Source organism: Epinephelus fuscoguttatus, linkage group LG4 (genome assembly GCF_011397635.1).
Source record: "Epinephelus fuscoguttatus linkage group LG4, E.fuscoguttatus.final_Chr_v1".
NCBI classification, from domain to species: Eukaryota; Metazoa; Chordata; class Actinopteri; order Perciformes; family Serranidae; genus Epinephelus; species Epinephelus fuscoguttatus.
In genome coordinates, this window is record NC_064755.1 from 39,270,860 (window position 1) to 39,297,253 (window position 26,394).

General features: G+C 40.9%; 2 protein-coding genes across 3 annotated transcripts; both read left to right on the forward strand.

Moving 5' to 3' along the window:
• Positions 1-927: 927 nt before the first annotated feature.
• On the forward strand, positions 928-6,532 carry LOC125888029 (uncharacterized). The gene is made up of 4 exons (XM_049575197.1): positions 928-1,014; positions 2,330-2,423; positions 2,517-2,607; positions 3,826-6,532. Exons 1-4 carry the CDS (start codon positions 996-998, stop codon positions 4,837-4,839), a joined length of 1,218 nt encoding a protein of 405 aa, XP_049431154.1. The 5' UTR covers positions 928-995; the 3' UTR covers positions 4,840-6,532.
• Positions 6,533-6,970: 438 nt separating this feature from the next.
• Positions 6,971-24,805, forward strand: LOC125887630 (uncharacterized). 2 transcript variants are annotated; one of them, XM_049574594.1, is made up of 13 exons: positions 6,971-7,528; positions 7,613-7,706; positions 10,096-10,183; positions 12,405-12,741; positions 13,167-13,260; positions 14,094-14,181; positions 15,361-15,709; positions 15,795-15,888; positions 16,109-16,196; positions 17,150-17,477; positions 17,774-17,867; positions 17,982-18,069; positions 19,636-24,805. In XM_049574594.1, exons 1-13 carry the CDS (start codon positions 7,468-7,470, stop codon positions 20,203-20,205), a joined length of 2,373 nt encoding a protein of 790 aa, XP_049430551.1. In that variant the 5' UTR covers positions 6,971-7,467; the 3' UTR covers positions 20,206-24,805. The 2 variants fall into 2 exon arrangements, with proteins under 2 accessions (XP_049430551.1, XP_049430552.1); XM_049574595.1 differs by having other exon boundaries at positions 15,403-15,709.
• Positions 24,806-26,394: the final 1,589 nt, after the last annotated feature.

Sequence of the window (26,394 nt, forward strand, 5' to 3'; positions counted from 1 at the left end):
TCAAGTTAATTATTCAATGAAAAACTCTTACTGTGATATTTATTTAATTCGTGGAGGTTTGTTTTAGTGAGTGGATTTTTAAAATATTTTGTGCGATGATTACACAGTTATTAATAAGAAAGAGTGTACCAAAAGTCAATTAAGTTATCCTCTTTTTATTGCCAACACCCACGAAAATGTGAGGGCTTTTGGGATTAAAATTGTTTTAATAAAAAGTTCTTGTATCCCTTAAAGATTTTAGTGTCTTATCGATCAATCACTTTATTTATGATATTTATTATATTTTGTCTGCTGTTGTGCGGCAGTGAAACAGAAACAACTTTTTAAGCTTTGGGAACGAAACAACATAAATTTATAAAGTTCAATGTTATCTAAGGTTTGAGGTATTGTAAATACATCACCTGCCCTTATGTAATATAATATAAAATAATGTAATGAAATATAATATAATATAATATAATATAATATAATATAATATAATATTGGCTTTGTGTTATTTTTTCCATAATATCACCATATATGTTTTATTATTTGAATAAATGCCATTGAATATTAATATGTTTATTGTTTTTGTTTTGTTTTGTTTTAGGGGTTCAAATATTATGTTAAACCTACTGAATCCTTTGTTTTAAAAAGGTTTTAAAAACTTTATCTGTCTGAAGAGTTTGTTTAAATCTGACTCCCTCCTGGTTATCTTTAAATCTGCATCAGTGTTTAAACACGTGTTAACTATTTAACTTTTTTATTAATTCATTTCTGGTTTTTGTATTTTTTTTTTAATGTATTTTTATTGACTGAAACTTAATAATAATTTAATAATATTCGCTACCCAAATTAAAAAAAAAAAAAAAAAAAAAAAAAAAAGTATATAAATCCGCCTGCTGGTGGCAGAAGAGCGCCACCGGTGACTTCCGCTCATTTACAGAAGAAGAAGCTTTTTCCGGTTGCCGCCGGATGTGTCTAGTTGTTGGTGAGAGGAACTAAAAGCGTGAAAAATGGAGAACACATACAAAAGTAATGTGATTTAAACACCTTTTTAGATATTTAAGATGATATTTTTGCGAACAGACTCACAGCCATTTAATAAAACATTTAATTCGTGACTTTGTTGTTGTGATGGAGATGCTAACGTTAGCTCATAATGGTAACACTGTTTTCGTGGTAACGTGTCTCTTACTAACTGACGTTCGACACGTTATTTACTGTATTAAATATTTAGCCATAATTGATAGTGACAGAGATATCAGAAGGTTTCAAGACAGGTAATTATTGTTAGTATAAGTATCAACCGGCAATAACACTCCATTACAATGAAAAGCCCTGCATTCAACATGTATTGTGAACAAAATGTACTAAAGTGTTGAAAGCTAAAGTGCTCATTTCGCAGAATGACCCATTTGTAAGTGTCTTACGTAACATTTGTGGAGAGTTTAGTCCGATGTCATACGTTACAGTGGTTACATTGACATTATATGTGATTATTCACGTGGTTAAGCTGAAGCTATTCTTATATTTGGTAGTGAGGCTGAATCTTACATATTTTAGAAGCAGAAGATTCTTGTGTAAAAACTTGATGTGAAAATTTACTAATAACTATAGTTATCAAATAAATGTAGTGGAATAAAAAATATATTTCCCTCTGAGATGAAATGAAGATACTCCGGTAAAGTACCTCAAATTCGAACTTAAGTACATTACTTTAGGAAATGTAGTTTGTTACTTTCAACCACTGATTATAACAGTGTTGAGTAGCTACATCAGAAGAAATAGAACAGAAATTAGACACACAACAACGGCATCAGAAACAATCCCGCACATTTCTAAAATATTCAGAATTAACAGTTTAAATTTCCGCCATGCAATTAACTTTGAAGTTTTAACGTCTTTTCAGTTCAATATTTACTGGTGGCAGTATCAGAGTTAGCCAGACCTGAGATCTGCTCTGATGAGCTGTAGTTTTAAATTGGAGAAGATGTCATATACTCAAACAGCTTCAGTAGGAGACATTTATAAACTGAGACGATAGTGAGCAATTCTCTTCCTGTTGCTACTGCTTCTTACTTTGATGAGTGCAATATTTATCCCCTGTAATGTCACACGGGGTACAGTGAACTGGATCAGGTTGTTAAAAGGTGGAATGAGCAGCGAGAGAGTACAGGATATCTCCATATATATGTCCTCAAGAAAAAAAACATGTTTTATCCTGACATTTTTATTGTTTAACTCAGCAGGAAACAGATGACTCTTTAAAATGAGGCAGCTTCTTTCAGCAGAAACAAATGTGTTGAAACCTTAAATAATGACACTGATGATGAATGTGTTTCTGTAGTGACGGACAGAGACATCTCACTGATGATACACCTTCGTGCCACAAACGACGCCATCTTTACTGGCAGGAGGAACTCTGCCATGAGAGGCTGGAGGTCAGTCTGGTTTTCCTCTTTGATCTCTCAGACTACATTCAGATGCTGCATGTGATCCGCATCACTGACGACGAACTCTCTGCTCTCCTGCAGGGCCATAAGGAAAGAGATGGGGATCCAGAGTAGCCTGGTGTCGCCACGGCAGCTGAAGAAGAAATGGGACAACTTGAAAGAAAAGTACAGGGTCAGTCCAGCTTTTCTCGTTATTTTTACAGTCAGTGTTTCTCTCAGTGTGAATACTTCAGGCCTCAGACTCTAAACCATCTTAGATTTAGTGTGGGGTCTGAATTTGGGACACAGCTACAGTCCTCTTCTTGGCACCTTGGCTGATAACATGATATAAGATGGACTTAAGAACTCATTAATTTAACACAGTGTCAACCCATCTTAAAGCTTTTTCCTGAAATACTCTTAACGGCAAGGTAAATATAACTGCATCAGCAAAATTATACATTAAAAAATAAAAATTATTAATATTATGAAAAGTGTGGCTATTAAATTGCGTGCAGCATTTTATTAAGGTGGTTGATCTGCTTTATTACTGTTATTATCAATCTTAATTTCTTTACATCATCACATCCATATATATTGTCATAACCTTCCTAATGAAGTCTGCAACACAAGTGGCTGAAACTGCAGTCTGTGTGAGGTCTCTTGAGGACTTGATGGTTTTGGACAGACCTTGAGTTAAAGAAGTATTTCACTGCTGGAAAGAAGGCCCTTTCATAAAACTGGGCTGTCTAGAAAGACATTAATACTTTAAAAATTAGTATTACTTGACCAGAGAAAAGGGCTGTGGCATTTGCTTTTGCTCAAGAGGTAGGAAGCCGAATACTGACGAAGACGAACAGGGCGCAGGAACTTAGAGTGTGTAAGTTGCCTTTTGTTAGTTGTTTTTTTCTTTTGTGTGTGTTGTATTTCATCTTGTTTGCCTGTTTTGGTTTATTTTGTTGTTGATTGCTAAATATGATGTGCCATTAAAAGGGTAGGTGTTATAAGCTGTAGCTTCAGCCTACACCTTTTTCAGACTACAGAGGTGTCCAAGTTATGTTAAATTACTTTATTGTAATGTTTTGCACTGTACTATTTAAGTATCTGCTGTTTTCTGTGAGAGGCTGTGACTTTATCTACATGAATTTGTAAATTAATACATGATGTTCTTATTTCTATTTGCAGACCGAAAGAAATTCTAAAAAATAGAATAAAATAAATAATACTAAGTGTAACCAGCTGATATTCCTGGAGCCAAGTCAGTTAATCACGCACATCCCTAGTGTTGTCACACTGTAGAAGATTTTTAATCTCAGTGAGACACGTCTCCAGTTTGAGTAAAGACATAGATACTGGTTATAGACTACTACTATAAGACACCTTTAAACTCTGCTGTCCTTTTCCTGTATAGGCGCTGAAGAACCCTCCAGTGGGCATGGAGAACGTGACCCGGCCCAGCTCGTGGCGCTGGTTTCACCTGATGGAAAAGGCCTTGAGCGGCGACCTGGCCGGGACCGCCGCCATAGTGAAGCCATGCCTGGTGGATGAGGATGAGGATCACAAGGCCACTCTGCCTCCTCTCACTCTTCCCAGCTCAAATGCAACTTTTTGTGGACTGAGAGGAGATGATTCGGCACCCCTTGAGGATGACAGTATGATCGAGGAGGTACTGGAGCTCAGTGTCATCGAAGCGTCAGGGAATGTTGAGGCAGTGAACACAAGTGTATCACCTGCTAAAGTTGTTGCGACCAGAGGAGACGGAAATCATGTGAGAAGCCCTGAGTGTGAGCTGACTATGATGGAGAGTCAGCCTGTGATAAACAGCAGCCAGACTCCTGTGCTCTACGCCACCTTACTGCCTGACTGCACCTCCAATGTCAACAAGCCTCCTACCTCCTCTGGCCACACCGCCAAGGCGGCCACTGAAGTGGACGACAAGCTGGTTGAGCTGCAGAGAGAGTGGCAGGCTCTGGAAAGAGAGCAGGCTGAGTTTGACAGAGAGCTGATAGCTTTAGAAAGAGACAGAGAGCTGCTGAACAGAGACATGGCCACTCTGGAGAGAGACAGAACAGCTTTAGAAAGAGACAGAGCTTCTGTGGAAAGAGACAGAGCAGCTGTAGAGAGAGACCAAGTGAATCTGGATCGAGACCGAGCGTGCCTAGACAGAGACAGAGCGATTCTAGACAGAGACCGAGCTTTTCTAGAGAGAGACCGAGTGTTTCTAGAGAGAGCCAGAGAGGATTTAGAGAAAGAGCTGGTGAGGAGAGAGAAGAACGGACATCGGCCTGAGATGGCGACAGAGAGGGAAGTCGTGCTACAGACCAAGTTCTTCCAGAGGCTGATGACTGCAGATCTGGATCCAGACCAGCTGGAGACCAGACAGAGACTGGTTTCTTTGTTCCAGAGGCTTGTTGAGAAACTGTGAGCGGAGGACGTGTTGTTCTGTGTTGTATAGATAAAAGTTCATGTTTCAAAAGGCCCTCAGATAAACAGATTTGGACCTCTGACAACTATTCCTGGCAGCTTGGTTGTTCCTGTTGCCAACTGCTCTTCATGTGTTAATAAAGACTCTGTGTTCCTCTGCTTTCATGTAAAAACCTCCATATAAAGAGCCAGTGTGTGGGACTTTGGGGGATATATGGGCAGAAATTTAAGCTAATATTTATAAGTGCATTTTCTTTAGTGTAAAATCACCTGAAAGAATTGTTGTGTTTTCATTAGCTTAGAATGAGACATCCACACGGGGCAGGTCTACGTCTACTGAGCTTTCCATGTTGCACCGCCATGTTTCTGCAGTAGCCCAGAACTGACAAGCCCAACACTCACCTTTCGAGTGTTTTTGTTACATGGAGGCCACCTTAGGTTCGAATACACGCTTGGAACGTGAGTGTGAGAGAAGGGGTGTTCAGTTGGTTGTATCTGCAGCCTCACCTCTTGATGCCACTAAATCCAACACACATGAAAGTTGACCGTCGTGACAGGACGTAGTGAAACACTTGGCCGCCAAATTAAAACCGGTGTTAAAATCCTAGATCTCACTGTTACCCCTTTCCCACCAAGATGGAAGGGTTTAGTTACAGTTCCCGCGCCTATTTTTGATTCGTTCGGAGTATTTTGACCAAAAACAAATTGGTTTGGTACCCGAAAAGTTGATTCTTAGCTGGAACCAAAAATAGCAGGGTTCCCTTAACCTGAGGTGCAAACTGTGATGAGTTCAGTGGGCGTGTCTTATTCTACAGGTTGTAAACAGAGGATGGAAAAGGCAACAATAGTTCAAGTGAGGAATCATGAGAAAAAAAGAACATGCAGTGGTCCCAGTAATAGTTGGTCCATACTTGTTTTTTGGGTAAAAACAAATATCTGTAATAACAGAACAAAAGTAATCAATGTGATGTGTGATTTTGCTGCTACTTCCATTGTGCATTGTGAAACACACTGTTGATAAAAAAAAAAAAATCGTAGAGTCCAATAATCCTGAAAGGAACCAGTTCAAGAACCAGAGCTCATTTGGTGGAGAATAAGGTATTAGAGACATGTTAGCTGACACAGTAGGCAAACCAAGACACCTCGTTTCCACAGCTACAACTGGATTTTTGCCTCTTTACCTCTTTTAAGGGTTTTCCATGCATGGAAGTGTCACCTCTGTGGCAGAAACTTGCTGCATTTTTAAACATCAGAGCACAGCTGATGACACATCTCCACTCTGTTTTTTAGTGCAATAAACAAACTAAAGTGTAACTGTAAAAGTAACAAAAAAATATCCATTGACAAAGAAAACAAGGTGACGTACAGAATTGAATGATTCGTATTTGGGGTGGGAATCACCAGAGGCCCCATGATACGATATTATCATGATAGTTCAGATACGTTAAACATTTTGTGATTTGCTAAATACTGTGACAACATACATTACAATATACTGTAACTTATTACCTTTTTTCCAAAAGTAAAATTTGTCAACATCTGTTTTATCTAATAACATAAAGTTTTCAGTCTGTTCATCTCATTTCAATAATTTTTATTGTTGTATCTAGTGGACTGAAAAAGCAGTTTATTATTCTGTCTATCAAAAGTTTAATTTGTATTTGCATTATCAATCATTTGTATAATAAAAGCAATTGATACTCTGCATTTGTGGATCGAAATGATATTGCTACACTAAATACTTCTTCCCCAACCCCTAATACATCTGTATGGAATATGACAAACAACAGAAAAAAAGGGTGAAATAATAGTCATAATAATAATAATAATAATAATGTCTTATAGTAGCATTAAAATTTAGGGAAATTGTTGTGCAGTAGTTTTATATTATTATATATTAATAGTGGTCATAAATACTAAACTAAAACAAGAATAAAATGAAAATAAAAAATGGTAATAGTTTTTATATGTTATGAAAGTATGAAACGTTGAATATTTGTATTGTACTAAATTTAAAAATTTTCCTATTAAATATTTTGCTGCACTGTTTATGTTTATATATCCAACCCCGCCCTCCCCAGATGTGTGTCCCGTGACGGAGGGCAGATCCAGGGCGGAGTTATCGAGCGCACCCTTCTCTCAGAGCAGAGGAAACGGGGTGCAGGCTAGCTCCGGTAACGGTAACGGCTTTATTTACAGCTATAGTCACTCCAGCGACGATGGCACATAATAACGTGAGACAACGGATACCAGAATCGGGCCAAGCTAACGGAAACCGGTGTCGTCTTGTGGCGGGAAGCCCCGCTCCGTGTCGGTTTGTTGTTTAGGTTAGCTACCTCAGGCTAGCTAGCAGACTGCTTCTTTTAACGGTTTACCGGGAGTTAGCCTCGGGAGGAGACATCTAACCGCCGCCCGGTCAAAGTTACGGTTAATCTGTAGCGGGACTGCCTCACATGATGGACGGGGGAGTGCTGCTGCGGGGGAAACGGACCCGGTAAACCTGCAGGATGCGCTAGCGGATGTAGTTAGTTAGCATCGGGCCTGAGTACCAGCACACTTCCAGCCTTCCTTGCTTCCTTCCCTTCCTTCCTCCCTAGCTGACCCAGGAGCACAGACCCTCTCGTCTTCCATGATCACAATGGAGTCAGCCCTGAATCCGCTGCCACAGTTCCCAGAAAACTCTTATAAGAGTAAGTAACCCTGGTGTATGTAATGTAAACACCTGCACAGATGAGTTTGCCCTACCTCCTGACCTTTGACCCCTCCACCTGCAGTGACTGAGGAGGATGTGAAGAGGCTGATTGAGTTCAGGGCGTCCAACGAGGCTCTGTTCACAGGGAAGAGAAACTCTGCCAAGATAGCATGGAGGTATGAACCAGGGTTTGGATTTTAAAAGTTTTCTGTTGGCAGTAATTTAAGTACTTTTACTCAAGTACTGAAAGTTGAGTACAAATTTGAGGTACTGCTTTTATGTTAACGCATGAGTCAGAACCATCTAATCATATCATATATGATATTCACAGGGGACAGTTTGATACCTTTAATACAACCCTGATTCCAAAAAAAGTTAGAAAACGCAGCGTAAAATGTAAATAAAAACAGAATGCAATGATTTGTAAGTTCTTTTTTGACCTATATTCTGTTGAATACAGTACAGAGATGAGATATTTATTGTTCAAACCGATAAACTTTATTATGTTTTGTAAATACTTACTCTGAATTTGATGCCTTAAACACATTTCTAAAAAGTTGGACTGCTTGGGGACACAACGGAGGGGATGTCTTTGATGTGGTCGGTGGTGTATCCTCGATACTGTTGATAAATGACTTTCACTTAGCATGGTAGAGTCTTAACTTGCATTTGTCGATGCATTGACAAACTGTGGTTACTGATAATGGTCTTCCAAAGTGTTCCTGAACCCATGTAGTGATATCCTTTATACCACGGCGTCATACGTACGGCTGGTGGCCAGAACCGGCCCACCAAAGGGTCCAATCCAACCCACTGGATGACCTTACACACCTAATAGTGATGCACTTGTGAGGGCTAAAGCGGGATTCATAGTTGTGTGGCAGACCCTACGCCGTTGTGAGTATTTATACTTGTGCGGTGGTGTCTGTGTCACTCTACAGTTACACCTCCAAAACACTGGTAGTGGAGTTTCTGTGAAGTGCTGCTGAAAGTTTAGTTGATTCAAAACACACATTAAACACACATTAAACATGGCTTAATAGCAACAATTTCAAACACAACTACACAAATCAGTTTCACTATAACTCGCAGCATTCACAGACAAACAAACACTTGCCTTTATTTTCCCACAAATATAGCATGCTAATGTTTTTAGCACAAGCCTATGGCATTTTACATTGTATAAATTAGCCTGGCGGATAGCGGAAATTTCCTCTGCTCATATGAAGCCAGGGACAACAGCAACATTTAACAAAGACAACGTAGCGAAAGTCGGCTTCATTACAACTCACAAGATTCATTGACAAAACAACTGTCTTATACTAAACACATTTTCCAAACAAATACAACATGCTAACGTTGTTAGCACAAGCCTATGACATTTTACATTGTATAAATTAGCCTAGCGACGAGCGGAGATTTCCTCTGCAGAAGTATAAATTCACCATAAGAGGTGCCAGGTTTCAGGAGCAAGTTAAACACTGAGTAGCTTTCTTTTTGCAACATGCTGTGTTAGAGCCGTTTTCCACTCCGACAAGAATATAAATTTTTTCTTTGACTTTAGTTTGGTGTGGTGATGTCAGGATTACTACATAGGAGTGGGAATGTACAGAATGATGCACATGAAATGACAGCGAGTAGTTGACTGACTGAATGTGGAGAAATCACAGGCTGTTTGTCATGTGTTTTGTAAAATGATTAGCGTTTTTAAAATGTTCTTTAAGGTGTTTGTTATGTATAGGGTATTATGCAGTGGTTTTACTGGTCTGGCACACCTGCGATCCAATCAAACTGTTTATGGCCCGTGAACTAAAATGGGTTTGACACCGCTGCTTCATGCAGTCATGTTGGTTTTTAATGCAGTGCTGCCTGAAGTTGGGTTGGAGGTCACAGGCATTCAGTGTTGGTTTCAGCCTTGTCTCTTACATGCAGATTTCTCCAGATGCTCTGAATCTTTTGATGATATTATGGACTGTAGACAGTGAAATCCATAAATTCCCACAATTCTGCATTGAGAAATGTTGCTCTTAAAGTGTTTAGCTCTTTGCCCACACCATTTTTCAAAGTCACCATCCTTGCTTGTGAACCTTTTGAGCCTTTTGATGATGCCCCTTTCACACCCAGCCCTGTTACCAGTTAACCTGTGGAATGTTTCAGTGTTTTTGAGTGTTCAACAATTTCCCTAATTGTTCATTGCCCTGTTCCCAACTTTTTTGGAGCTTGTTGCAGCTGGCATCAAATTCAGAATAAGTGGATATTTAAATAAACAATAAACTACATCAATTTGAACATTAAATAACTTGTCTTTTAACTGTATATGTGTTGCATTGTGTTTTTATTTGTTCTGCACAGAGTTCCAACCTTTTAGGAATCGGGTCTGTACTTTAACAACATTTAACTGATTATGCTTATGTACTTTTACTGAAGGAACATTTCTATGCAGGACTTTTACTGCAACAGAGTATTTTTTAAAGTTTGGTATTAGTACTTTTACTGCAGTTAAGGATTTGAATACTTTCTCTACCACTGTTTGTCTATCAGCTGACGCTCCTGTTTGTTCCTCAGCACCATCTTAAAGGGCCTCGGTCTGGAGGGGAAGCTGACAGCTGACCAGATTGCCAAAAAATGGGACAACTTGCGGACAAAATACAAGGTAACATGAGACGCAGTGAGGCTTGAAATCAGTCGCAGGAGCCGTCTGGTGATTGAAGTGTTTATCTGAAGGAGCAGTGGCTCAGAGAGGCATTTTATCTACCACTATTTAGTTAAAACATCCAGAGACTGCAGAGATAGGATACCTGGGTGTTTGTTGGTCTGATTGCTGCTGTGAGACCATTAATAAATACCAGCGTTTGTTTTATATGAACCCATTTCCAAAGAAAACATTTAACATTCTCAGGCATGTAAAGGTTTTAGATGAGATCAGGCAGGTTTTTCAGAAATCCATTGGTGTCGTTATTATCATTACACTATCACATATAAGAGATAATTATATACAAAAATATAATGAAATATAGAACAGAATAAGTTCATAAATAAAAGTATTAAAGTCTTAAATTGTCTTCCACTTCCAAACCCACTGTATTTAGATGTGATCATGTCATTAAATCTGTTTAGTAATGCACACACCATCACTCACAGTCTAACAGCGTTCAGTCCATGAATCTTTTGTTCATGAGCAGCCAATCATATGAGAGCTGATTACGGCTTCATCTCTCTACTTGTGTTGTCTTTATTTCAAAATAAGAGTGCACTGTTATTACCTAAATTAAGGTTCAACAAATCAGTCCGTTAATTGTGTTTGAAGAACCAAGTTAGCTTTTTTTTTTTCCGACCGTTCACACTCTCAATCAACACACAAAATAATCAGCTGTAGTGCACTCTCACGCTCTAGTACTTCATAGCTACCTCTTTTATATTATGTGCTATGTGGATTTTGCGCTGTACGTAATGTTTTAATTCTGTATGCAATGTGTCTTTTTTTCCTGTTTTCTGGGCACTCTAAATTTCATTGTATCCTGCACAATACAGTGACAACAAAGGCTGTCTAATTCTAATTCTGAAAGAGAAGTAATTAGGGCTCACCTAAATGCTTCGAAGCTTCAGTCGTTGCCATGGTAATCAACATCCAAATCAGTATTCAAATGCTTTGATTTTTGTTTTTGCTTTTTTGATACTAAAATGGTGGAGGAAAGTGAAAGATGAAAAAAAAGTCAGACATGAATGAGGCCAGTGTCCTCAGCCCAGTCCGATGAGGAAAAGGAACAGGTGAGAAGAATTGCAGACGATCATCTGTGGCTGCCGGTTGTAGGGAAGCGCTTGCTTTGCATCTGGTGATGAGGCCCGACCTGAGTTATTAATAATTTACAGAAACATTGCTTGCAATAGTCCACTTTCCACTTTCTCTTCCTCCTCTCTATTACTCTCTCTCATACACACAACGGTGTGGGTGTGTTTTTATCATGTATGGATATGATTGATTATTGTTACCCCCGTCCATTCCATCAAAGCTTCAAATATTCACTAGTAATTATAACTGAAGCTTTGAATCCACGAATATGGTACTCTGGACAGCCCTAGAACTAACAGGATTATTTTAGCCTGGATTATACCCCGATCAGACAGAACTCAATTTAGCAGCCTGAGTCGCTTTTTATTATTGTTTACAATGACAGTAAAGCCTTGTACTCACTGCTTTTGTGTTGCTGAGTGCCTTGTGTTTTTCACCTCTATGCACATCGTGTTTTTTCAGGAGTGTCCTGAACACCTCAAGTTGAAAAAACTTCAACTCAGAGCAGGAAAATGTTCGACATCTTTGGCCTTTTTTGTCCCCACTGTCCATTGGCCTTCAACAATTGGTAGTGTAGCATGAAGCCAACATTGGCTCCCTTTTATCGTCACCCTAGGCAAGTTGTAAGACATATCTGAGCAAGTTGTAGCCTCTGCTACTTTTCTAACATTTTACCAACCATAATTAGTCCCCACGATTGACAGCAGATTGCCAACTGTCCTAGACTTATTGTACAATAAAGCATCATGCAGGCGAAGCTCTAGAGACCAGCTTGTCGTACTCCATGTGACTTCTCCACTTCCTGAGGGTCTCATGTACCCACACAGATCTCTGTTTCCCTGTGAGCAGCCCCCAAGTGCTCTCTGCCTGTCCATTTTTTATTCAGAATTTAAGGCACAGATCTGTGACTCGCAGCAAAATAGCCATTAAGCTAATGACAGGTAATTTGGTGATTGCCTAGCAACAACAATTAAAAAAAAAAAAAAGGACACAGCAAGCTGCAAAATGCTCTCTATCTGACCGGGGCTTTAACTGAGCCACATTTGAAAAACAGGGTGTCTGTAAGTCTCGATGTCTTTTCCAGGACCTGAAGCAGCCCTATCAGGGCCAGGACAACATCGGAGGTGTCGTGGAGTCGTGGCCCTGGTTCCACATCATGGATGAAGCCATGCACGGTCGCCTCTATAACAGCAACCTGGTGCTGAGCCCAGAGAACGCCAGCAACACTGGTCACCGCTGCAACAGCCAGCCCAACCAGAACCAGGAGAACACCGACATCTTGGAGTTCCTCATTAAAACGGAGATGGAGGACACAGTGGCGCAGGAAGCAGCTGGGGATGATGGGACGGTTCACACGGAGGCTCCTCCTGCTGAGGGGGTCCCCATGGGCTGGAGGAGGATGACCGAGTGCTCCTATAAAAGTAGGCAGACTGAAGGGTTTTATCCTCGAAGACTCAGTGTGTTCAGATCCAACACAGATAGGAAATTTAATTTATTGCAAAGTGAATTGTTGTTGTTGTTCTAAGCTTTTTAATTCTTCTACCTTAACTGTCTTATAAAACAAAAGGAGCGAACAACGCGTTTCGCATGTTGCTTCATCAGCGAATCTGATGAAGCAACATGCGAAATGCGTTGTTCGCTCCTTTTGTTTTTAAACATTTTTGAATAAACTCTGTGTCAATCCTGATATTCTAGTGTGCGCTGGAAGTTTTTGAACTTTTGACTGTGATTTATCCTGCACCAGCTGGCACCTAGAAGAAGCACTGTGCTGCTGTGCACAGGGATTTACTATTTTTTGTCTTATATGTGTATCAGCATGTAACTAAAAACTTCCTTTTGTTCACAGTGACCGAACCAGAAACAGAGAGAATGATCAAACTTCGAGCTGCAAACGAAGCTCTCTTCACTGGAAGGAAACATTCAGCCAAACCAGCCTGGAGGTGAGTGTAGTTTCAGATGGTTTCTGTTTCCTTCCTGCAGCAGGTCCAGAGCTGTGAGACTCTTAATATCCAGACCTCACAGAGTTAGAATCGAGTCTGTCAGAGCAGCTTAGTGTGTGTACAGGCTCCAAACCAGCAGAGTTAATAATGACTAATAGTGATTGATTGATTGAAAGGGACCCTATATAGTTGATGAGTAGGTCCCTGTTTTGGTTGTATTATGCGCACACATCCTGCTGTTGGTTTCAAGTAATTTCACTGATGTGCATTGGGTGGCAGTAACACACAAAGAAATGTTGCAACAAGGGAAGTGAAGGAGACTGCATGCGAGGGAAACATGGATGCAAACAACACAAAATATTCAAAATGTTTTTAGAAAATGTCTTTAAAACATTTTATGAGGAAGCAGAAGGATTCAACATGAGTGTTGCCTCCCTGCCCCTGCTCCACTGTGATTGGACAGCTGGGTAAAAAGAGACAGTGATGAACACAGCGTTTTACCGTAAAGTTAAACATTATTTAATGTACATCGCTCATTGCAGAATGGACACACAATTTTTATTGCTAGGGTTTATAGCAGAGTGTAAATACTCAAAGAAAAAAAAAAAAAGCTATACTCATGACAGAATGCGCTGGTAGAGTCAGTCAGTATACTGTGCCAGATTTCAATAATCTAGAGACAATGTACAGATTTTTCCCCATCAACTAATCGATGGGTTGAACAGTCAGTAAAAATTCAGTCAAACAAGATTGTCTTTGATTCACTACAGCCTTACTCATCTGTTGTGTCTCAAGTCTTCAGTCAGATTCAACCTGAGTGTTATTTCTTTCAGAGCCATCCTGTACGAGCTGGGTCTTCAGGGGAAGCTGACCACGGATCAGCTGGCAAAGAAGTGGGACAACCTGAAGAGGAGATACAAGGTAGGTCCAACCATGTCCAACTCCACAGACCACCTATTCATGACTCATAGGGACGTCTCTGTGCAGGTGACGCTGTGTGCTGAGAGCAAGAAACACTCGTACCAAATGATTTGTTCTAAAGTGGAACGTACAAGTGCAAATAAAACTAAATATAAACAATAAATATATTATTAAGATGGAAAAACTTAATGTGCACAATGCCAGAGATGTAAACAGAACTGAAAAGATGCTGCAGGCACTTGAATCTGACCTTCAACATCAGACACTGTATAATAAACTCTGGTCTGTCTGTGTGACTGTAACATCTCCTTCACCACCTCTCAGCTAAGTCATGGACCACTTTGCTTCCTAAAGAAGCACAGCGGTCACAGTGTGCTGCTCTGATGACTCATCGTTTACAGCAATATTAATGTTTTGTAATAATTTCAGGTCCTAATGACCCTTGCAGTGAATTAGTTCACTTTTAGTCAGCTGATTTCTGATAGCACGACCTTAAAACTCTGCTTCTTCTTTTTACTCTTAATGATGATTTTGTGAATGAAACAAGACCACAAACAGAGTGGAAGAAGTATAATTATTTGGGATTGATTATGCTAATAATTAGGAGGGGATAACTTCATAATTAACTAAATTGCTGATTGTATTTTAAGTCAATTTTGACTATAAATATTGATTAGGACCATGACAAAAGCTCATCATAATTTCATAGAGCCTATAGTGATTATAATGTCTTGCTCTGCCTGACCACCAGTCCAAAACCAAAAGGTATTCAATGTGTGATAATGTAAGATGTAAAAAGCAGTCAGTTGTTATAACTGAGAAGTCAGAATCATCAAATGTTTGATCAATTCTCTGTTGGTCAACTAATCGTTGCAGCTCCTCTTGTGATCAAATCTCTGCAATCAGGATGGAGTCATGAACATTCATCAAGGTGAAACGAGCAAGTTTAGAAAGTTTGGTGAATCCAACTTGGAACAATTGTACAAAAAAGCCTCAGAGGTTGAGGATAAAAACAGGAAAAGGTGACTTTTTTTGAATGAATGATATCCTTTTGTTACGGTGCACAAATTAAAACTGTTAAGTTGTGTTGTTTAAGTTTACGTTGGAAAGAAGCAGTGACGTCCCTGTGAGTTGTGGATGGACAGCAGGAGTTGGTGTCAGTGTTGACAGGACGATAAGGTCCCTCTGTGGACGATCTGTAGAACTTTCTGTCTCTACCAGGAGCTGAAGTTTCCCGCTCGAGGCGTGGAGACCAACCCGAGCTCCTGGCCCTGGTTCTACAGAATGAACGACGCCATGGAAGGGCGCTTCGCCGGGGCGGCGCCCATCCTCACGCCTATTGTGGAGGACGAAGACGAGGACTGTGAGCCACTGTCACCGACGCCCAAGAAACGAGCCCGCCGCAGCCGAGGCGGGATGGCTGAGTTCCTGACGGAGTCGGAGATGGACCTGCTGGTTGATAATGAAGACAAGAACGGATCCTCGGCTCTGGGTGAGCTGCACCGGATGGCCGAGTTCACATACAAATGTAAGAAATGCTGCAAGATCTTCATCTTTTAACAAACTCTAAAATGACGAGAACTATAATTGAGTTTTTTCCACCTTCGTTTCAGTGACAGAAGACGACACCAGGCGACTAATTGAGTTGCGAGCTGCTAACGAGTCTCTGTTCACGGGGAGGAGGAACACTGCCAAGCCAGCCTGGAGGTAAAGCAGCACTTAATAATATATATCCAATCATGTTATGAGAGAATCTGTAGAATTTGTGCTGTGCTGTGTATTTAGAGATGTTTGTGGTGGAGTGTCATGTCCACCCGCTGAACCAAACAATGTCTTAGGACTTACAAAGAAATTACCATTCAGCTGAAACTAAAGCGAACATAGTGAATCCTTTAAATAATTAATTGGTCTTTTTTGTTGTTCACAGGGGGATAGTGAAGGAGATGGGTCTGACAGGGAAGATAACACCTGACCAGGTCGCTAAGAAGTGGGACAACCTGAAGACCAAATTCAAGGTGACGACCTCCATCAGTCTTAAGGCTCATTTATTGTCCCTTTACGTATGAAAACAGATAAGTCTGTATAAACATGGTAAATGTCTCTGCTCTCATACTTCAGTTGTCCTTTATTTTGGGATAGATCCAGCCAACAGGTGGCACTAGACAACAATAAGTAGACAGTGGAGCAGGTTGTAATAGTGTATTTAAACAGAGACAGCATTGTAGACAACTGTCGTCTGTGCGGCCATACAACGTTACATCCCGACATGGGAACAAAGAATTCTTTTCACTATATTACCGATTCGTTCCGTGCCACTATTATTTAAAATTTCTTCATCATTTCCTACAGTCGTGTCTCGCTTGAACTACACCACAATGCCTCCACAATCTCTGGTGGTACTGCTCCGTTTTTTCCGTATCCATATGTTTTTAAAGAACGTGTACAATTATGGAGGAAATGAATGCCGAGTACGGACAGAAGGCTCCGTCTGTGTCCATCTCTGTGTCCCTGTCCGTCTCCGTATCTAACGTTGAGCATAAATGAGCCCCATGTATATGTACAGTGCAGAATCTTATGTAGCCTGTTTGCACTAATGTTAGAGGAGATCTGCAACAATAAGTCGATTAATAGGTTAGCTGACCAATAGAAAATTTACATGAAACTATTTTTTCAATCATTTAAGTTATTTTTCAAGCAAAACATTTTAATGGTTCCAAGTTCTCTAATGTCAGAATTTGTAGCTTTTCTTGGTCTGACTACATACTGAACTGAATATTTTTAAGTATTTGATTGTTTGGTAGATAAAACAAAATCTTTAACACATTACGAGCATCTACAATATACAGAACAAAGCATGAGAAATAAAGGCACTAGATACTGACTAACTAATAGTAAGTGTAGTAAGTGTATCAAGACTCCTTCAGGGAATTTCTGTTAAACCTGCGATGTTGTGCTTGCATGTGTGCAGGACCTGAAGTTTCCTCCTCGGGGGATGGAGGGTCAGACTAACCCCGCCTCCTGGCCCTGGTTCCAGCTGATGAGTGACGCTCTGGAGGGGCGGTTGGCGGGAAAAGCTCCCAGAGTGGCGCCCGTCTGGAGCAGTGAGGAGGACGGAAGTGGAGGCGTCTTTGGCTCGTCTCCACCCGCTGACAGAGACTGTTTGATGGCGGAGAGGAGCAGCGTGTCAGAGCTGGAGAGCATGGTGGGGGGGGACGCAGCCGAGGCTGATGGGAACGTGACCTACATTGACGCCAGTGGAGAGGAGTGTTCGACGCCCTCAGACCTCTCTTATAAAAGTAAGATGGGTTCTTCTTAATTCAGTGTTTAAGCCAAGGATGTTTTCCAGCAGCGGTGCTGAAGTGTATGAGTTTTATTTTGTGCCGCTGGAAGATAATTATGGCATCAGCTGACACGAGAAGGGCTTCAGACACAAATCTATACACAGTTGTAGACGTCAAATTATTATTATAGAGATAGCAAGCGAATTGTGTATGAAGAGATTTTTAATCATTTAGCAGCGGCGCAGCACTGCTGTCATATACATATAGGAGAAACACTGGTACCTGTGACTTTACCCGTGTGTCTGCTGCAGTGACGGATCAGGACACCAGGAGGATGATCAAACTCCGAGCTGCTAACGAGGCGTTGTTCACTGGGAGGAGAAATGCTGCCAAAGCTGCCTGGAAGTAAGAAACTGTTTGTTTTGTGTTATAAATAAATCTTATCATGCAGACCAGATGTTTGTTACTGTAGATGTATAGTGTCATACATGAGTTTGAATGTGTTCACGTGTCACTCAGGGCCATCCTGAAGGAGCTCGGGCTGCAGGGGAAGGTCTCAACATACCAGATGGCGAAGAAGTGGGACAATCTGAAGAGGAGATACAAGGTTTGTTCTAAGGATAGACCGATACATCGGCCGGCCGATATATCGGGCCGATATTTGAGTTTTTTACTTGTATCGGCATTGGCCGATACGCGCGTGGGTTCGCGGATTTATTTTTCCCTGGCATGATTTACAGACAGGCATCCACGGGCAGCTCTGTGTTGCCGGAAGACCCTAAGACCCTGCAGCGCACATGCAGCGAATCCCACTGTGTACAGTAGTTGTTGTTTTATTTATGCTTCAGCTTAAATATTAGTTTATTTTATAAAGACATTACTGGAAGATTTAAGAGCGCTGCACTCTTTTTTTTATTTGAATGTATGATAATAATAATAATAATAATAATAATAATATTCTACCTGTTCTACCTCAACTTTCCATCTTGTTTTAGTATTTTTTACTGTTCAATAAATGTTTCTTATTTTAAAGTTGAGACCTGTAATATTTGTTATCATTGTGTCATTTTTTTTATGTAAATTGAGGGAGCAAAAGCAGTGTCGGCCCCAAATATCGGCTCAAGAAAATCTGCAGTCCATAATCGGTCATCGGCTAAGGGTGATGGAAAAAAATCGGTATCGGCATCGGCCCTAAAAAATCCATATCGATCTATCCCTAGTTTGTTCACAGCCAGCTTGCTACAACTAAACTCCAGTCTACGTTTCTCAGCTTCAGGCTCAGTGGTTCCTACTGAAGATCTTTATAAACACAAACATGTAGTGTCATCAGTAACGCGTACAGCTGCTCACTGTAGATTTTATTTAACAAACAGGAGGAAGTAGTGACTTTGTTCGGGGACTATTTTCAGTGGAGAATTAATCCACATTTGGTGCTGTAGTGAGTTTTTGTGGCAACTCTTCTACCTATGTTTTATTTTTTTTTCTCCTCTTCCTCCTCTCCCTTCTCTTCTCCTCTCTACCATCTCGCCTCCTGTCTTTCCCCTCTACTCTCTCCTCTTCCTCTCATGTTCTTGCCCCTTCTGTCTCATCTCACCTTTCTCCTCCTCCTCTTCCTCTTTGTCTTCCTTTCCATCTTTCCTCTTGCCATCTCCTCCTCCTTTTACCTCTTACTTTTCTCCTCTCCTCTTTTCTCTGACTCCTCCTCTCTCCTGTCTTCTCTCCCCTCTCCCCTCTCGTCTCGTCTCCTTTCCTCATCTCTTATTTCCTGTTTGCCCTTCCCTCTTGTCTCCTCCTTCACTCTCTGCTCTCTTCCTCCTCTCTTTTCTCTCCTCCTTCTCCTCCCTTCCCCCAACTCCTCTTTCCTCCTCTCTTTCCTATCTCCTCTCGCTCCCTTTCCTCCTCCTCCCTTCTACTCCTTCATCTCCTTACTCTTTCTTCCTGTCTTCTCTTCCTCGTCTTTCTCTATCCCATATCTCCTCTCGTCTGTCATCCCCCACTTCTTCCTCCCTCTCCTCTCGCTCCACTCCTCTCTCATTCCCCTCCTCCTCCTCTCCCTCCTCTCCTCCTGATTCCTCTTCCTCCTCTTCCTCTATGCTATATCTCCTCCTTTCCTCTCCCATCCCCCCACCTCCTCCTCCTCCTCTCCTCCTGCTTCTCCGCCTCCTCTGTCCAGGACCTGAAGTATCCTCCTGTTGGGATGGAGAGTGTAGCAGACAGCACCTCCTCCTGGCCGTGGTTCCACCTGATGAATGAAGCCATGGAGGGCCGCCTGACGAGCAGCGCCCCCCTCCTCACCCCCGTCACCCAGGACGACGACCCTGACCCCGCCCCCAGACACAGGTCCCGGCCAGCCCCTCCCCCTCCTCCTCCCCCCTCCTCTTCCTCAGAATACGGACAGGAGACGTTCAGCGACGGTGGCGAGCAGAACCAGCGCAGCTCGGAGGTGTGCGACGGGCCACTGGGAGGACTGGAGAGGGAGTGGGACATGGTGGAGAGGGAGAGGACGGCGCTGGAGCGAGAGAGGGAGATGGTGGAGCGGGACAGGGCGGCGGTGGAGAGGGAGAGGGCGGCGGTGCAGGCGGAGAGGCTGTGGCTGGAGAGGGAGCGGGCGGCGGTGGAGCGGGACAGAGCCATGGTGGAGCAGGAGAGGGCGACACTGGGGCGGGAGAGGGAGGTGCTGGATCAGAGGGCTCTGATGCTGAACTCTGTAGGACACTCTGGACACCTTAACGCCCTCATGTAGGCTAGCGTGGGGACGTAGACCGTCCCTGTGGAGACATTCTGGTCTGTGGTGGAGGTCTGGAGGAGTAAACCTCACTGACAGATCGCAGAGGAAATGTAGAGCTGGTACCCGCTGTGAGAGCCTCGCCTGGATGTAGACACGGTTGGTCTTCCACACTGAGCTGGTCCTGCAGACGACACCACCCAGCAGACGTAGGTTAATTTAACAGGAGAGCTGCACAGTTAATAATCTCTGTCAGGATCTTTCTTTCCACTGTTGTGTAATATAATTTGGATTTTTTAAGCTAATACTGACAGATATATTTGAGGGTTTTTTTTAACATAAACAACCTTGATTCAGATCCCTTTGGGGTTTTTTTTTTTTTGTGTATTTTTTTCTTTTTTTAAAGAATAGTACCAGAGGCCCTGTCGACTCAATGTGTCTTTGTGTAAAGAGATATTTTCCACAAGGTTTTTGCCTCTCATCCATGCAAACAAGAGTTTTAGGTCACAAAATCAGAGGTTTTTCAAAACTTTGGTTCGTGTGACGTGTAATACAGAGCGTGGAAAACAATGACATCATCTCCATAATTTGCACATGCCAATTGTTGCATCTGCTAGAAAGAACAACCATGGTGGACTACTGTAGAGTCACATTTCTCCAAAGCACCTGGAGTTGTGTACCAGAAAGATGTTAAAGGTACATGATGCAGGAATTGTTGGTTACTGTTTGGTTAGCATTGTCACCTCACAACAGGAGGGTTCCTAGTTCAAACCCAGGGTGGGGGTGCCCCTCGGTGCAGACTTTGCATGTTCTCCCTGTGTCAGCTTGGATGTCCTCCAGGTACTCCAGCTTCCTCCCACAGTCCAAAGACACGCAGGTTAATTGGTGACTCTAAATTGTCCGTAGGTGTGAATGTGAGTGTGAATGGTTGTCTGTCTCTATGTGTCAGCCCTGTGATAGTCTGGTGACCTGTCCAGGGTGAACCCCGCCTCTCAGCTGGGATTGGCTCCAGCGCCCCCGCGAACCCTAACAGGATAAGTGGTTACGAAAAAAAAGATAGAATGAATGTGTGTAAATGGTATTGCCAGCGAAAGTGAAAGTGAAAGACAACTCCAGGTTCACTCTCCTCCCACTGTATTTGTGGGTTTTTTGTTTTTTTTTTTGGTGCTGTGGATTCCTCTTGGATGCGTGCTGCTTACAGTCTGGTCACTACCTTTCTATGAAGACCTCACCTGAGCACTGTTGGGGTACACACCTATAAATGTCCTGAACACAGAAAATAAGAAAATCCAGGCAGAGGGCACAGGCTCTGCTGATAAATACACAACCACTCGCTGCTGCTGTTATTTAGAAGTTCTCTAGACATATTATACTCAGAGACCCGGCCAAAGGGACTGCATACAGCCGTTAACACAAACACAATATTTGACACCATTTACATAAAACACAGTAAGTGACTATTTCAAACTGAGACATTTGTCATGAAACATATTTGAATTCTTGGCATGAAAACAACATTTCCATATGAAAATTAGACTTTGAGGAGTGAGACAGACGCGCTCACATATCACATGTTCACATACTGAGCTGCCATTGAGGCAGGATCAGACAGCTGGGGGTGAATGTGTCGTTTATCTCTGTTGGAGACAGAATGAGCCATTATCTTTTGTTGAGAGACGTTACAACCTAAAATATTACTGCTTTCATCAGGGCGAAATAAAGTACATGTATGCAGACCTAAAATAACTGAAACATTAAACAGCTGGCACCTTAATGCTGCTCTTTAGTTTACTGAGCAAATGTGTTGTTTGAGAGATGATTTGCTGGTTTGATAAGTGATAACATGTCAGAGGGAATTATCTCTGTTTCAACGCTCATTAAAGAAACAAAGAGGAGGCTGTGTTAACTTAAACTAAGACAAACCATAATACTTAAAAATGATAATCTCCCACCTGCAGACGCTTGGATGACAAACATTCACAAGAGTTTTAGCAGGTATTTAGATTGGTTGACAAAATTTAAAGGACCAGTGTGTAGGATATAGGGGGATACATTGGCTGAAATGGAATATAATATAATATAATATAATATAATATAATATATTTCTTTAGTATATAATCACCTGAATCTTTGTATTTTTGTTACCTTATAATGAGGTGTTAATATCTACACAGGGAGCAGACGGACAAACCAATCACTGGCTCTAGATAGAGACATTTGCATTTTTGCAAAGGCAGCCATAGTTTGAGGCCCCACTACCATAAGCAGCGTTTGGGAAACACAGATTTTTTTATTTTGTTTTTGTGTGTTTGTTTTTTTACATGAAACTGCTTTAGTCAGTGTTTTTACTGGTGTAAATCACCTGTTACATTTGTTTTGGAGAGGAAGAGACCTCTGTGTATAATTCAGCTCCCTGTAAAAACCTTCTGAACAGTGAATGCTGATTGAATTCTAATCAGGAGAAGTTTCAGCTGGTTGCAAAATGCAATCCTCACGACTACATACCACAAAATCCCCCTATATCTTACACACTGGACCTTTAAGATGTGAGCAGTAGGGCTGCAACGATTAGTCGACTAATTGATGACTAATCAACTATTAAAATACTCGTGACTATTTTAGTAGTCGACTAATCGGTTTGAGTCATTTTTCATAGAAAAGTACTATAAAAGTCCCCCAAAATACTCTTACTGCAGCTTCTTACATTCAAATATTGGCAGCTTTACACACTCTCTCATGACGGGGAACTAAAACCCTTTGGCGTGAGTACGAAACAAGACATTAGATGACATCATTTTGGGGTTTGGGAGAGACCGACATTTTTCAACATTTTCACACATTTTTCGATAAAATGATTAGTCGACTAATCGAAGAAATAATCGACAGATATAGTCAACAATGAAAATAATCGTTGGTTGCAGCCCTAGTGAGCAGTGATTAACCGCGCGCTGCAGGTATCATGTAACTCTATTTTTATGTCCTTTTGATGAGGTGCCGTCCTGTATTTGCACTATTCATATTTTAAGATGCTTTCTTCTACACAACACCAAACTGAAGGCTGTTCACTTTTTAAAGCCTGAATGTCTGAGTTCTGATCTCTTTCACAATTTAAAATCTCTTTGACTTCCTGCATGAAATGGGTTTGATTTAATAAGATGACGTCACACACAGAGGCATTGCTGTGGAGGCAGTGACTGAGTTTAATCATTGAACAGTTTCTGGGTGGATGTGTGGGTCTGATGCATCTGAAGTTTTCTGTCAGTTTAACATTTCAAACCAGATGATTGTAGTGAGTTTTAATTGTGCAGCTCTTCCTGTTGAGACCTCTGAGTGCTGCTGAGGTTTTATACACCAGTGTTCCAAGTAGATCACGACTGTACGTAGACTAACACGGGCTGTAGACCACCCTGGACCCACGATGATGGTGATGATGATGTGGAGCCGACTTTACACGACTCTGCATTAATAAACAAACTCTGATGTGCATTCAAGTGTTTCCTACTCACAGGATTTATTTGGGCGGTTCACCCAAACAGAGTTTTTCCATTTTTGTATTTATTTACAAAATTATTATTATTATTATTTTTTTTGTATTATTTTTATTTAAAGTTACATCTGTCCCTCTGATTTTCACTGAAGTCACAGAGCAAAGCGTCAGATACTTCAATAAATAATTGCTGAAGGTGTTTCACATCTCGTCCTGCTGCTCTGAATGTTTCCTGCAATAATTTCTCACTCAGTTTGTGCGACACGACATTAAACAGTCTCATCACCATTTTTATTTGTTTATATGGATGTTATGCTGCATTATTTTATATTTTAGAAGAAATCGAAGATCAGGAGCAGAACAGCACTTCACTTTTATTGTTAACTCGGGCTCTTAACCAATCAGAGGAGAGCTACATGATGTTATGGAGCTCAGTAGGAGGACTTCTAATCTCAAGGAGGGCACTAACAACAACAAAACAAACCGACTGAATGTTAATATCAGAAAATAAGATGAGATAATTCATTAATGACAGATTAAACCTCATAAATATAAAAAAAATATGTAATAAAATTTTAAGAAAAATTAAAAGTCACATCATATAATGAATCCAAAAACCTCTGTGGTAACTTAATCTTTCACCTCCTCAACGACAAATTTTAACAACCTCGATGCCCATTAAAGATTGTCAATAACATCGAAGCTTCCCATCACCAGGTGTTCACAACTTTTAAGTAACATGGGGTTTTTTTTTGCCAACAAAAAGTAATTTGCATGAACATTAGATTAAAACCACAGAACTGATTTTAACTAAAAATGTCTCTAAAAGTTTCTCATTGTCCTGTTTTTGTTTCTGATATTGACATCACTTTGAACTTGTGATGCTCTTTTTTTTTTTAACATTTTATACACCAAACTACAACAGAAAAATGAACTTAAACTATTTTTTTTTTAACTGATTAATTATTTAAGTCAGTCAATAATGTGCGGTTATCACAAAATCCCACGGCACACCACTTGAGAACCACTGATTTAAGTCACATCTTTAAATGTTTTATTTTGTCCAGCAGGTGGTCCAAAATTATTCAGTTTATTAAAATGTGTAAAAAAAAAAAAAAAAAAAGGGAAAAAGCAGCAAAGTCTGGGATTTCTGTTTGACAAGAGTGATTGATTATCGAATTTTTTCTGATTAATATTCTGTTGATCAGTTAATCACTATTATTATTATTATTATTATTATTATTTTATCAATTAATTCCACTTATTGGATTGTCCTAAACACAGATAAACAGAAGTCATTTGTAAATTTCTACAAAAACCTTATTCTTCAAACACTAGTTTTTTTTAATGACTACTTTGACTGCAGGTTCATATTTTGCATTAAAACATTTTCATAGTAAGGAACACTTGAGTCCTGTGAGATGTTCAGGTTCATTTATTTCAAGGAAATGTGAAACATGCAGCAGCAAACATCCTGAAACATAAACCCTGGTCTGGTGTTAGTGCTCCTGATGTTTGATTTGTGAGGACACATTATGGCTAAAAACAAGGACGGACTCAGTGTGGTGATGCCTTCACAGACTCTGACTGATGAAGCACAGAGGCTCCTTTTTCGAGTTGAGCTGGAGGCCTTAAAGAGACTCTGAGCTGTACATTAAATCTTCCCTGTGAATGCAATAAGTGTGTCGTGTCTTCCAGAGGAACTTGTGTCCTTTCGATGTTGTTGCTGACTCTCTGCAGACTGGTGCTTTACCAAAGTCCATCTGTTTGTTTGTAAATCTATTTTTAAAGAAGCTCCTGATGACACGCTCACGTTGTAGCCTTCAATAAATGGACCACAACACTAATAGTGGTTATCACGGTGACCACTGGTTGCCATGGTGACCTGCTGCGTATTGAATACTGATGAGTTTAATGTGACAAGGTGAACAACTGAGTGTTTACCTGCGTTAATATATCAGATATTCATCCTGGAGGAGGAGGAGGAGGAGGAGGAGGAGGAAATGATTCTGATAACTCTACACTAACTCTTACTCATTGTACTGCGTCACATACTCACTTTAATGTGTTTGCTCTGTGAATTCCTGTCAATTGTCCCGTGGTGATATGAATACCTACAGGACAGGTTGGCTGCACATTCCTGCCTCGGTGCAGCGACGCCCTGATAACAGATACCAAAGAACAGCATACAAAAGAAGTGACATATTAATAACACAGAGAATAAAGAAGGCTCAACAAGTGAGCAAATAAAGGATTGGGGCCAACACTGGATCCCTGAGCCCCCCACCCCCCACTTCTAGGCACTTGTACTTAACTTAAGTATTTCCACTTCAATAAATAACGTACACAAATGTGGCCGTAAGTGATGGTGAAGTAAATAGGCTACACTTAAGTCGCTGCAATAGTAATTGAACGTATCACAATTCAAATAGACTAAATATGTACAACAGTAAGTGAATGGATCACTGCTCAAATGCTCCAAAGTAGCTACAACAGTAAGTGAACGCATCGCCATTCAGATGCACTATGTGAAATGCACAAGAGTACGGAAAACAGTAAGTAAACGTTTCACCGTTCAGATGCAATAAAGTACGTAGTACAGTAAGTGAATGCATCACTGTTCAAATGCACTAAATTACCCACAACAGTAAGTGCCCGCATCACCATTCAGATGCACTATGTGAAACAGTAAGTGAACGCATCGCTGTTACAATGCTGTT